The sequence below is a fragment of the Marmota monax genome, unplaced genomic scaffold, assembly GCF_021218885.2.
Source record: "Marmota monax isolate L192 unplaced genomic scaffold, Marmota_monax_Labrador192_F-V1.1 WCK01_AAM20220418_F8-fsc00096, whole genome shotgun sequence".
Lineage (NCBI taxonomy): Eukaryota > Metazoa > Chordata > Mammalia > Rodentia > Sciuridae > Marmota > Marmota monax.
Genome location: NW_026695236.1, coordinates 3,940,501 through 3,952,674, shown reverse-complemented (window position 1 = coordinate 3,952,674; position 12,174 = coordinate 3,940,501). Strand labels below are relative to the sequence as shown.

Genomic DNA, 12,174 nt, shown 5'->3' with positions numbered 1-12,174 from the left:
GACTCACTAGAAGTGCTCAACAATAACTGCAATTATTAAGACCTGAACTTGAATTTTTTCCCGCTTAATTTTCCTGAGACTTCATTGTAAAAATCTTTTTCATTGCTTTATCTCCTTTTTTTTCATTCTCAACCAGTTCTCTGCTTATATCTAAAAGAAAGTGTGTGCAATCTGCATGCATAAGTAATTTAAATATGCTAGAATATTAGGATGGGGCATTCTAGACTGGTTATCCACTGGAAGATACATTGAAATCTAAATGAGAAAATATATACACTATCAAGTGGGCGCTCAAGAAATGTTAGGTCCCTTCCTATTTCCTCATTTTACAGATGAGGACACTGACACCCAGAAAGATAAGTAATCACAATTACGTTCTGAAACGGGGAATGCTGTATTTTATTTTATTGCCATCATTTTCCTCTTCCTGATATTCATTCAGTTATACGGTTTAATTACCCATCCAAGAAATCCACAGGTTCATTGGTGTGTTTGGCACGGGTCAAGAGTCCAGATACATGCAACAGGGCCAAATATTTCAGCGACATAAAACAATTCTTTTGCCTTTTTCTAAAATTTTTTATTGTATCTGACGTGCAAAACCAAAAAAAGGACCGTTGCCCAAGTCTCACAATCGCATACACAGTTAGCGAAGAGCAATGATTTACATGTCTTGGCGTTTTCCAGGGCCTTGATAATCTTCTAACAGTTAAAGGGGGCACTTCGCTTGTAACACACCGGAATCTAGAGTAAGGTAATTTAAAGATATCTCTACTTAAACCTTAACCAATATTGGCACCAACTAGCTGATGATAATCATTAATTCATTGCAACAAATATTCATCAGAATAAGATATTCGTCAAGAATTTAGGGTACATCCAGACTTGAATCTAAGAGCATTTTGAAATCCAGCTCGACTTTGAACACCCGACAGACTACCTGGTTCAGCAAACAAGAATTCGAAAAGAGGAGGGGCTTGGAGGAGGTGGCTCCCGACAACCCAGCGCGAGAATACGCCTGGGCGCATGCGCATCTTCTGGCGAGTGCCTTCCATTTGCTTGATAGGGGTGGCGATTCGGAAACCGTGTACAGTTTTTCGATTTCTGTCCTCAAGCGAAAAGTAGGGTGTCCACGCTTCCATGATTTAGGGAAAACATTATCCTTCAAGTTCAATATTAAGGACACTTGGAATACACAGGTAAAGCAATAGGTGACTTATTGTATTCCTTCCCCTTCTCTGGGACATAGGTGGTCTAGTCCATTCCACAGACTTTCGCTGCCTTGCAGCCGGTCGGAGATCGAAGGATTGAGCCAATTGCGGCTGAAACGTCTTTGGAAGGAAGAAAGGGGTGAGGGAACATCCCTTTGAGTTCCGCCTCTTCTTTTCGAGGCGGTGGTGGGGAAAGGGGACCTACGAAATACTGCCCTCTTAAACCAACGGATCATACGTCTTCGTGCAATCTGCCGGGAGGGCGGCGGGAAAACAGCAAGACGGGAGTGGGTAAAGGGAAGAAGCCAGGAAGCCGCGCAGGAGGGCGCGCGCGCGCGCCCCTTTTTCAGCAGTGTGGCGGGGTCGCACGCACGCCCGCCTCGGCGGCTGGGCGCGATTTGCGACAGTGGGGGGAGCGGTGGAGGTGGCGGCGGCAGTGGCAACTTTGCGGCAAGCTCGGGCCGGGCTTGCTTGACGGCGGTGTGGCGGAGGCCCCGCCCGAGGCGGCAGGAACCTGGAGGGAGGCGGAGGAATATGTCCGAGAGGGAAGTGTCGACAGCGCCGGCGGGAACCGACATGCCTTCGGCCAAGAAACAGAAGCTGAGTAGCGACGAGAACAGCAACCCGGATCTCTCTGGAGATGAGAATGTGAGTGCAGCCCCTAGCAGTCACGCGACTCCGGAGTAGAAGTTTTAAGTTCTTTTAAAACTGTAGGAGCGGGGGCGGGCGGGCGACTGTGGGGGGAGGGAGAGGTGTCACCCTGTACTCGGGAAAACGCGGGCGTGCTGGAGAAAATTGAACTTGTCTCTGGGGGGATTTTGAGCTGGGGCTGAGAACGGGCAGAAACTTGGTGAAGGAGAGGGATTTAAATGGTTACAGGGGTCTGAGAGGTCTCTTTTGAGTTCCTTTTACATGTGATGCAGAAGTGTTTGAGTCTTTGGGGGATATAGGGAAGATTCCGGATCTGAGATTCATGTAGGTTTAAAAGGCATGTTAGAGATTTTCCTAAGAGTTGAAAGGAAGAGGCTGAGTCTGTTAGGCACCCCTTTCAAGGAGTTTAGGGTCTGTGCCACCCTTAGATACCAATAGAAACTCCAGGATGGAAAGTATAGATCTTTGACATAGGGGTTTAGATGACTTTATTAAAGGAGATCTTGTGGCTGCCTCTGCCCTGTCCGTGGAGGTGGGGTGTGCCCGAGTGTCGCCTTTTCTGTAAAGGCATAATTGAGAGGGTCTTCTTCTGACTAGGAGGGGAACCAAGTTTGAGTTAGGTATGGGTGGGGGTAGTTTCTCCTTTGGCAGTTTGTAAAGGGAACGACCTGGAAGATTTTAGGCAACCGTGGTAAAGACAGATTTATTTAGATAAAGGTTAAACGGAGTGTGAGGATTAAATGAGGTAATATAAGTAAAGTGGTTAAGGAGTATCTCTCCCATAATAAATAGTACACAAATGTTTGTTAATTATTTATAATAATTACCGTTACTTATTTTGTGATCATACAGAGTTATATTTCTGGCCCTTTCATATGCTTAATAATCGGGCAAAATATAATGAAAATGTGAAACCTGCTTAGAGTGAGGAAAAATTCAGGGGACAAAATAAAGTGAAAGCTTATTTTCTTTTTTGTAGACCCCTGAAGGGAATATATTCTTTGGTACCTTCTGAAGCAGTTCAAAACCAAATGATTGGATTAGCTTTTTGTTTTGTTTCCTCCAAATAGGGGACAGAGATTTTAAACTTTTTTTTGGTGTTTATGCTTGGACCCCTCAATGAAGCCTGTGGAGTCTTCCCAAAATAACATTTTTAAATGTACGAAATACAGTATATGGGGTTACAAAACATGATCAATTATAAAATTGTATAATATATTTTTTTAGGACCAGGGGGATAGCTCAGTTGTAGAGCACTTGCCTAGCATGTGGGAGGCCCTGGGTTCCATGGGATTGGGGGGTGTGGGATCAGATTTAATAATATATATTTCTTTTAACAACAGAATATAGCATTGGATTTGAGGGTATTGACAGGCTTATTTTTCAAGATCCATAGCAACTGTAATACAGGTTGGCATTCCTGATCTGAAAATGCAAAATCTGAAATGCAGAAAAACAAACGAGGGTAGTAATTTTACTCTAGAGGAAGGGAATAATGATAAGGTCAAAAGCAGGTAGGGGAAGAATGGGTTTTTTGAGTTGAAATTTGTTTTTGGCACTCAAAATGTTTAGAATTTTGGAACTTTTAACATTTTTGGGTTAGGAATGTTCAAATGGTAAAGTATATACAAATATTCTAAAATCTGAAACACTTTTGGTCCTATGCATTTTGGATGGGACCAAAAGTGTTTAACTTAACTTTAACAGTGTGATATAGAAATATCTAATTTCCGGGCTGGGGTTGTGGCTCAGTGGTAGGGTATTTACTCGCCTCCATGGGTGAGGCACTGGATTTGAGCCTCAGCACCATGTAAATGTAAAATAAAGATATTGTGTCCACCTTAAAAAAACAACTAAAAAATAAATATTAAAAAAAGAAATATCTAATTTCTATTAGTGACAGAGTCATAACTATGCTAACATTGGCATCTATATTACCTCCATTATAACAGAAGGAAGTGTAAAATTTCAAAGTGGTGGAAATTAAGATGTAATTTTTTCCCCTGCTTGAATTCACAGACCTTCTGAATTCCATACAACACAGAGTAGAGAACATTTTATAAAAATAAGTTCCAGAAAAACTAACAAGGACAGGGTTTTACTCTATAGGGAGGGAATAATAACAAGACCAAAAGCAGGTGGGGGAAGAAAGTGTTTTTGAGTTGGAGTTAGGTAACCTGAGCAGCTAACACTCTTTAAAAAGTTATTAAAAGAATTGAAGAACATATTTGAGATTTATTGTATATATTTTCTGTCATTTTATCAAACTTTTTAAGATCAGATGACTGTAAAGTAGTTAGTGTCTGAAAGATTATTAATGGTTATTGTGGTTAACGATACCGGAAGGCCTAATCTGGAGGCTTGCCCTTTGCTAGAGTAATGGGACAAGATTAAGGGACAAATTATTATTCCAGAGTCTGTTTTCTTGTTGGGCATTGTCATTCTGCACTTTGAGGAAGGAGTAGGGTGGGAGTCAGCCTGAGTACATATTAAACAAAGATTTTATTTTAATTTAAAGACAAAATGAAAGCATTTTGTTTCTGTTTAATTCCATCTTGCCTTTGGAGGAGATAGATGGGTAAATTAAGCAGTCAAGAGATAAAATATGCAGTGTGACAATGTTTTTGTATGGCCTCTTGACTAATGGCTCAGTGTTTAGCCAAAATAAAAAGAAGTTGTGTTATTTTGTTCTGTGGTGCTGGGTGTTGAACCCAGGGCCTCATGCATGCTAGGCAAGCACTCTACCACTAAGCCACATTCCCAACTCCAGAGTTTGTTCGTTTTCTTTCATTTCTCTTCTGTTAAAAGGTAATTTTTCAGAAAAAAGTGTGTGAACATGGTTAATATTTTTATTTTACTCACTTGAAGGAAATTAGGTAAATGTTATAACTTGTAAACCAAAAAAGTCCAAACAGTACAAATTTATATAAAATAAAGAAATGAAGGGATGAATTGCAAATGGAGAGAAAATATTTTTTACACTAATGGAAAGGGAATTATACTGAATTTATTCTGTGGTGACAAAATTTGCATGTCTAGCAGTTATCTATAATTTAAAAAGAATTGCAAAAATACTTAAAAGACAGTGAGGAAGACTGTAATCTGATAATTTGGAACTATAAGCATGGTTTTTCATTGATACATTTTTCTATCCTGGATTTTTAACTATGTAAATACAACTGACAAGTGGGGAGAATAGGACAGACATAAAAAACATTTCAAGCTAGGAACCCAACTTTAAAATTTTACATTTTCTATTTCCATAATGTTTAATTGCACTCACATTAAATTACAGTTCAAATATTTGTTGAGCACTTTGTGCCACCTGTCTCCATCCATTTTTTTTATGCTAGATAATTAGTATTTTCCAGAATAGGGTATTTTTTAAAAATGCATTTCATTTTGGAGTCATATGAAGTTTGAAATCCCCAGGAAATATATTGTTATTTTCAAGTGAGTTAATATGATTTTTTTTTACTATGCCTTTTGATACTTCAGTTAATTTTAACCTTCTGTAATATAAACCAGCTTTAGGAAGCAGTAATTTAGAAATAGACCCTAAAGGCAATGTTTTTTAGACTATTCTAGCAGATGTTAGTAGGCACTTGAAGAAAGAAAGATCAAAACAAAACAAAACAAACTTTCCCTTGAATGAATTTAGGGTCATAGATGTAAATAAATCATCTTATTCCTAAGGAGACATTGGAATCCAAGAAGGTAGTGAAATTCTCTTGAGATTAAAGGGCCTTTAGTATGTCTTCTGTACCAGAGATAAGAAATAAATTAGAAGAATTTTTAGGATTTCTGCATTCATTTCTGTATTTGGAAGGATTTTACTTTTAACTATTGTCTTCAGAGTTCTGATTATGTTAGGACTATGAGGCACATTTTATTTACAAATAGCCATTTGAAGCCATTGAGACTTTAAATTCTGAATAGTTTGTTGTCAATATACAGCATATGAATATCGGGACTTGTAAAAACTACATCAAAGTGGAAGCATTAACACTTTGGCCTCAAATGGCCACCTACCTCCATGCTCCAAACTGAGTAACAAGCAAGGAAATTATAAAGACATGTAGATCAGTCAGATTTAGTAGTCACAGTTTTAGGGTGGAATCCCAGCAACCCTAACTAATGAGAACAGTTAGGCTTTCTCAACACCTCCTTATCTAACAAGTGCCCTAAAGATTAAATGGTCCCATGCATTAAAGTAGCTGGTGTAGGTCAGTACCTTATTATGTAAAGGCAATATTACTTTTCCATTATCAATCTGATTAGTATTTTGTTTTCATTTTTGCTGAAATATAAAAATACCTACAAAAATTCTGATGTTTTGTATCCTTATTTGAAGACAGAAATACATTTTTTCTTTCTTTCTTTTTTTTTTTTTTTTGCAGACTTTTAGGTCCATTAGATCTTTCCAGTATAAAGTCACTTGCCTGAAAATATCACTGTCTCATGTAATTTTTCTTAATTTACTGTTTATAGGATGATGCTGTCAGTATAGAAAGTGGTACAAACACTGAACGCCCTGATACACCTACAAATACACCAAATGCACCTGGAAGGAAAAGTTGGGGAAAGGGAAAATGGAAGTCGAAGAAATGCAAATATTCTTTCAAATGTGTAAACAGTCTCAAGGTATGTTCAGAAAGACAGATTTTTGGGGCTGAATGTTAGGCTTTAGAATTATTTCTCAATGGCATACATTTTATATTCAAGATACTCTTTTAAGTTTAAAATATTTTAAAGTTAGAGGGTTTTTAAGTTTTTTTTTTTATTTGAGGTTCAAATAGCATAATACAATCTCCCACATTTAGCTTTTTGGCTTTGTTTTTTATTTTAATTTAAATGTGTAATACTGAGTATTGCAGGTGGTTTTGCTTTATTGTTTGTTAATTCAAATAAAATATTTTAGGAAATGTAACTCTTTATGTTCTGGTAAACCTTAAAAAACATGAGCTACTTCTGGCACCAGTTATTAAAAAGAGCTGAATGTTACCCATTAACTAAGAAGTATAAATTGAAACAGACGTCTTACTTTGTACAGTTTTTTTTTTTTTTTTAATCTTTTTGTCCTTTGCTTTATTTATATTTGTCTTAAAAGGAAAAGGTGTGCAATTTTAAAAACTTTTCAGTAGTCAATATTTGGGGAAAATAAGAGTTTAGGGTTATTTAAATTACTGCCTCAGTAACATTTACTTTATAAAAAGGATTACTGATGTTTATTTTAAATGTTTTCTGATGTATTTCCACTTTGTGTTTTTTATTTTTTAAGTTTAAAGTTATTTTTCCTGAAGGAAAATAAACATTATGTTACTTCATATATATGTGTTTAAATGTAGATAGCTAATTATACTTTTAGGTAAAGGCTTAGGAGAGCTTAAGAAGCTGTGGCTACATGAGGTCTTCCTGTCTGTAGCAAAAATTAAGTGCTTAGTGTGTAAAAGAGAAATTAATCTCAGCCTCTCAAAAAAGTGTCTGTTAAAATATTACGATAATATTTTAGTAGCTTAAGAGTTAGTTACTATATCTGGAAGATATTTTTAACTGCCTTTAAATAATTCAAAAGCCTAAAGCTGTGGCTTTTCAAATGATAAGAAAATGAAAGTTGTTAAATTTTAAAGTGAAAACAGTACCTTCCAGTAAACTTGAAATTTAGTGTTAAATGCCAGGAGATTGCCAGTAAAGTCCTAAAACTGAAAAATAACCATGTAAACAAAAGTGAGTAATCTTATGATCTATCTGTTTGTATGTCTCTGAAGGTATAGTCCATTTACTCCCACGGCCCTCACTCTTCAGGTATTCTTTTTCATTATAAAATTCCTGGAATGTTTTTCTTTAAAGACCCAAATTCAAAATTATTTAAAATTGTTTATATGGAGTTAATAGAAAGCAGTAATTTAAATAGAGTTTTGATAATGTTTCACTTTACAAAGGAAAATTTAAGCCTAGTAAAATTTAGTGATTGCCAAAAAGTTACATTATCTCTATAAAGCCATTTGTTGGTTTCCTCTTTTGGAAAAATAAATTTATCCTCATGACCCAATGTGTTAAATATGTTTATCAAAATTTACCGAATGTATTGTGATTCGGGAAAAAACGATTCGAGTTAAAGAAAATGAAAGGTACATATCAAAGTTTTTTTATAGACAAATAATTGTAACCTAAATAAATGTTACTGAGGCAGTGATCAAAGTCTTTGATTGTTATAAAATTTTATCATATACAGTATATAAAGATGTGAAAACTGGTCTAGTCAAGATTTTTTAATTTATCGTCAAAAGTCAGCTTATGTATGATTCACAAAAATAACAAATTATATTTTAGAGAAAGGGTAAAGGTTAGTTCACTATCTTTTTTTATTTCTAAGAGACACTGTTGAATTTTTATTTCATGATTATTTTATAGGAAGATCATAACCAACCATTGTTTGGAGTTCAATTTAACTGGCACAGTAAAGAAGGAGATCCATTAGTCTTTGCAACTGTAGGAAGCAACAGAGTGAGTGTTATGGGGTCTTTTTGGCCCTCAGCTTGATTATTGGATTTGTTATTATAGAATGAATGATTTTGAACTAAAACTTTCTAGAAATTGTCAATTTAAAACTAATATTTATTATTGGAAAATACATTTATTACTAAAGTAGGTCATCAAACAGGTTTTATATTTCTTCATAAATATTTTGGGTGATTGAAAGAACTAACTTCTCTCTTGCTGTGTGTGTGTGTGTCCATGTGTGCATGTGCATTTGTATGTGTGGTGTGGGGATTTGTATGTGTGTGTGATGTGGTGCTGGGGATTGAAACCAGGGCCTCACGCATGCTAGGCAAGTACTCTATTGCTGCACTATGTCTTCAGCTCTGTTTTAAAATTTTGAGACAGTGTCTTGCTAAGTTGCCTAGGCAGGCCTCAGACTTTTGGTCCTCCTGCCTCAGCCTGTGGAGTATGTGGAATTTATAGACCTATGCTACCACATTTGACTACTTTTCTCTTTTTTTAAAAAGTTATTTTGTTATTTATGAATTGAATTGGATGAGAAATTTGTGATTTAAAAAAAAAAATAATTAATTGCTCTATAAATGAAAGCATAAAGCCAGTGGATTTAAATAACAGTTTTGCAAGTGTTTTAATTATTTGCAGTAAATATCTGAGTTTGCTATTTATTTTCTTACTAATTTATTTTGTGGTGCTAGGGATCCAGCTCAGAGCGTTGAGCATGCTATGCAATACTTTACCATTGAGTTTGCTTTTAAGAAAGCCAGTTATCTTAAATTGAGAGAAATGGGTGAAAAGAGCAATGCTGGCACATTTTAACATAAACCATCACTTAACTTTTTTTTTTTTTTTTTTTTTAAGTACTGTGGATTGAACTCAGGGGCGTTTGACCACTGAGCCACATCCCCAGCCCCATTTTGTATTTTATTTAGAGACAGAATCTCACTGAGTTGCTTAGTGCCTCACTTTTGCTGAGGCTGGCTTTGAACTTGCAATCCTCCTGCCTCAGCCTCCCAAGCTGCTGGGATTATAGGCACACACCATGGCATCAACAACATTTTTTTTTTTTTTTAATAGTTGTAGATGGGCAGAATGCCTTTATTTTATGTGGTGCTAAGGATCAAACTCAGTGCCTCACATATGCCAAGCATGTGCTTTGCCACTGAGCTACAGCCGCATCCTCTAACGTTTTAATTAAATAAGGGGCTAAATTAATTAGCTGGGTTGCAAAGATGTACTCATTCTATTCATTTCTAACTAGAATTTCCAGGGAGTCCTCACAGGTTTTCTTTTAAAAATTGAAATCATCTCAAGGAAAAATTTTCCTCTTTAAGTCTATAAGTAGCTAACATTTTGGTTATCCATTAATGCTGTGGTGGGAATTAAGATGAATAGCATAGAAATAGATTGATGTGTTCAGAAAAAGAAATAGGAAGAAAATAGACTAATTGGATATGGACTGTTGACAAGTCACTTACTCTATCTACCCTTAGCTCAAAAAAGGAAAGAAATGAATCTGAGATGTTCATTAGTCATTTAATTGAGTAAAATGACATCTTATGTGTTTTTAGTAATTGTGTTAAAATTCATTGAGAGTTGTAATTTTTAATGTGCACTACTTGTTTTCTATATTTTTGATTCCTTGTATTAATATTTTTTGTTTTAGTAAGTTAACTTGATAACAGGGAAATTGTCTGTTCAGTATTCTTCAAACATCAGCCATTCTGGGCTGAGTCCTTCCAGTTCTTTTTTTCTAAAAAATAAATTTTGACTTGAGGAAGTTTTAATTACATTAAGACTCTGGTGCTCAGGCTGGGGTTGTGGCTCAGTGGTAGAGCACTCGCCTTGCATGTGCAAGGCCCTGGGTTCGATTCTCAGCACCACATACAAATAAATAAAATAAAGGTATTGTGTCCACCTACATCTAAAAAATTTTTTAAAAGTACTTGAAAGTTACTAGTGAAGTTGATAACATGGGATAACAGCTTTTCTTAGGGTTCAGCCAAACATAGGTTGTATGATATGTAGTTTTCCTATAGTTGTTTAGTTCTCATACTCTTTGAAAATAGCAATCAGAGGAAAAGTGTAGTTTCAAGAAAGATTTTCTAACTGGCTTGAACCCATTAATTAAATTTGAATCCACTTTTAAGATATCCCCATAAACCTACCATTATAATTCTTCAACTTGGCCATGATAGTAGTAGAATTGGTATAATTTCTGCTCAAGTATGCTAATTGCAGTGTTCTAAGCTTTCTAAGAAAAAGAATCATTTAAAATGACATTGAAGTGTATTATATATAGTTTATTGAATTCTAAAAAGTCCTGCCATTAGGATTTTTTTAAAAGAAGAAAGGGAAAACAATTATCTTTTAAGATATAGTTAACAACCACATGAAGATTAGTTTTTAGATTATGATCTAGGGGAGATTATTTTATGAATTTAATAGTGGTAAATGATGTATAGGATCTTCATAGTATATGCTACTATTAAATTTTAATAGATTTTTGCTAATGTGACTAAGGTATAAGAAAAATGGGAAAAATAATACAAGGGGGACAAATGAATGACAGTAGAGGGGGCAGAGAGAGAAGAGGGGAGGGGAGGGGAGGGGGGATAGTAGAGGATAGGAAAGGCAGCAGAACACAACAGACACTAGTATGGCAATATGTAAATCAATGGATGTGTAACTGATGTGATTCTGCAATCTGTATATGGGGTAAAAATGGGAGCTCATAACCCACTTGAATCAAATTGTGAAATATGATATATCAAGAACTATGTAATGTTTTGAACAACCAACAATAAAAAATTTAAAAAAATAAATAAATAAATTTTATTTTTAAAACTCAAAAAAAAAAAAGAAAAATGGAACAAATTTTATAAAAATTTTTAAAGTTGTATATATTGCTATATTTTAAATTTTGGAATATGAATCAAATGAAAAGGGCTACCATACAAGGAAAAGCAATTCATTGTTAGCAAATTGTAGACTTTTTTATGTTAATAACTGCCTATAACTACATAAAGTCTTTTTAAAATTTTTTTTAACTGATACAAAAAAGCACAAAAATTATACATATTTATTGGGTATCAGCTGATGTGTTGGTACATGTATACATTGTATACTCTTTAATCATGGTAAATGTATCTGTTTCTGAATATTTGTTATTTCTTTATGGTGCCAAAGACTTTTGTTATGGATTTAAATAAAGGATGATAAACCACAATTACTTTGGGTGTTCAACTTTATTCACTTTGAGAGGTTGGTGCAATTATAAGGATGAAGAATACATTTAAATGATGGGAAATAAAATATTTGTAAAATATTATAAAATTATAAATATAATTTATAAATTAGTAAATAGAAACATTACTAGAATATTTTATACTCTGGATATTATGTAAAACGTGTTAGGCTTTATAATGATTTTCATAAATTTATAAGTTTAAAGGAGCTATTTTTAGGGCAATAGTTTCTGTAGAGTCTTTAAGATAATATTGTGATTAGAATGTTTAGAAGCTAAAGAGTGTGTTTCTGTATTTGAGATGAAATTTACTTTATTTTTGTTTTCATTAGGTTACATTATATGAATGTCATTCACAAGGTGAAATCCGGTTATTGCAGTCTTATGTGGATGCTGATGTATCCTTTCCTGGGTTTTAGTATCTTTGGTCAAAGACATTTATTTTCAATAAATAAACCAAAACTTTTCTAAATTAATTCCCTTAAATTACTGTCCTTTCTTTTTTTTAATTAAATTTATTTTTTTAGTTGTTGATAGGCCTTTTAAAAAAAATTTGTTTATATG

General features: G+C 34.6%; 1 protein-coding gene across 3 annotated transcripts in view; it reads left to right on the top strand.

Moving 5' to 3' along the window:
• The first annotated feature begins 1,609 nt into the window (after positions 1–1,609).
• Positions 1,610–12,174, top strand: part of Eed (embryonic ectoderm development) — a 30,458-nt gene continuing 19,893 nt past the window's right edge. For 2 of the 3 annotated variants that reach the window (XM_046439359.2, XM_046439358.2), the window contains exons 1-4: positions 1,622–1,859; positions 6,354–6,506; positions 8,277–8,369; positions 11,943–12,008. In XM_046439359.2, coding sequence (XP_046295315.1) covers positions 1,746–1,859; positions 6,354–6,506; positions 8,277–8,369; positions 11,943–12,008 — 426 coding nt within the window. In that variant the 5' untranslated portion in view covers positions 1,622–1,745. Of the gene's footprint in view, positions 1,860–6,353; positions 6,507–8,276; positions 8,370–11,942; positions 12,009–12,174 lie in introns of all 3 variants that reach the window. The other variant, XM_046439360.2, reaches the window with a different exon arrangement.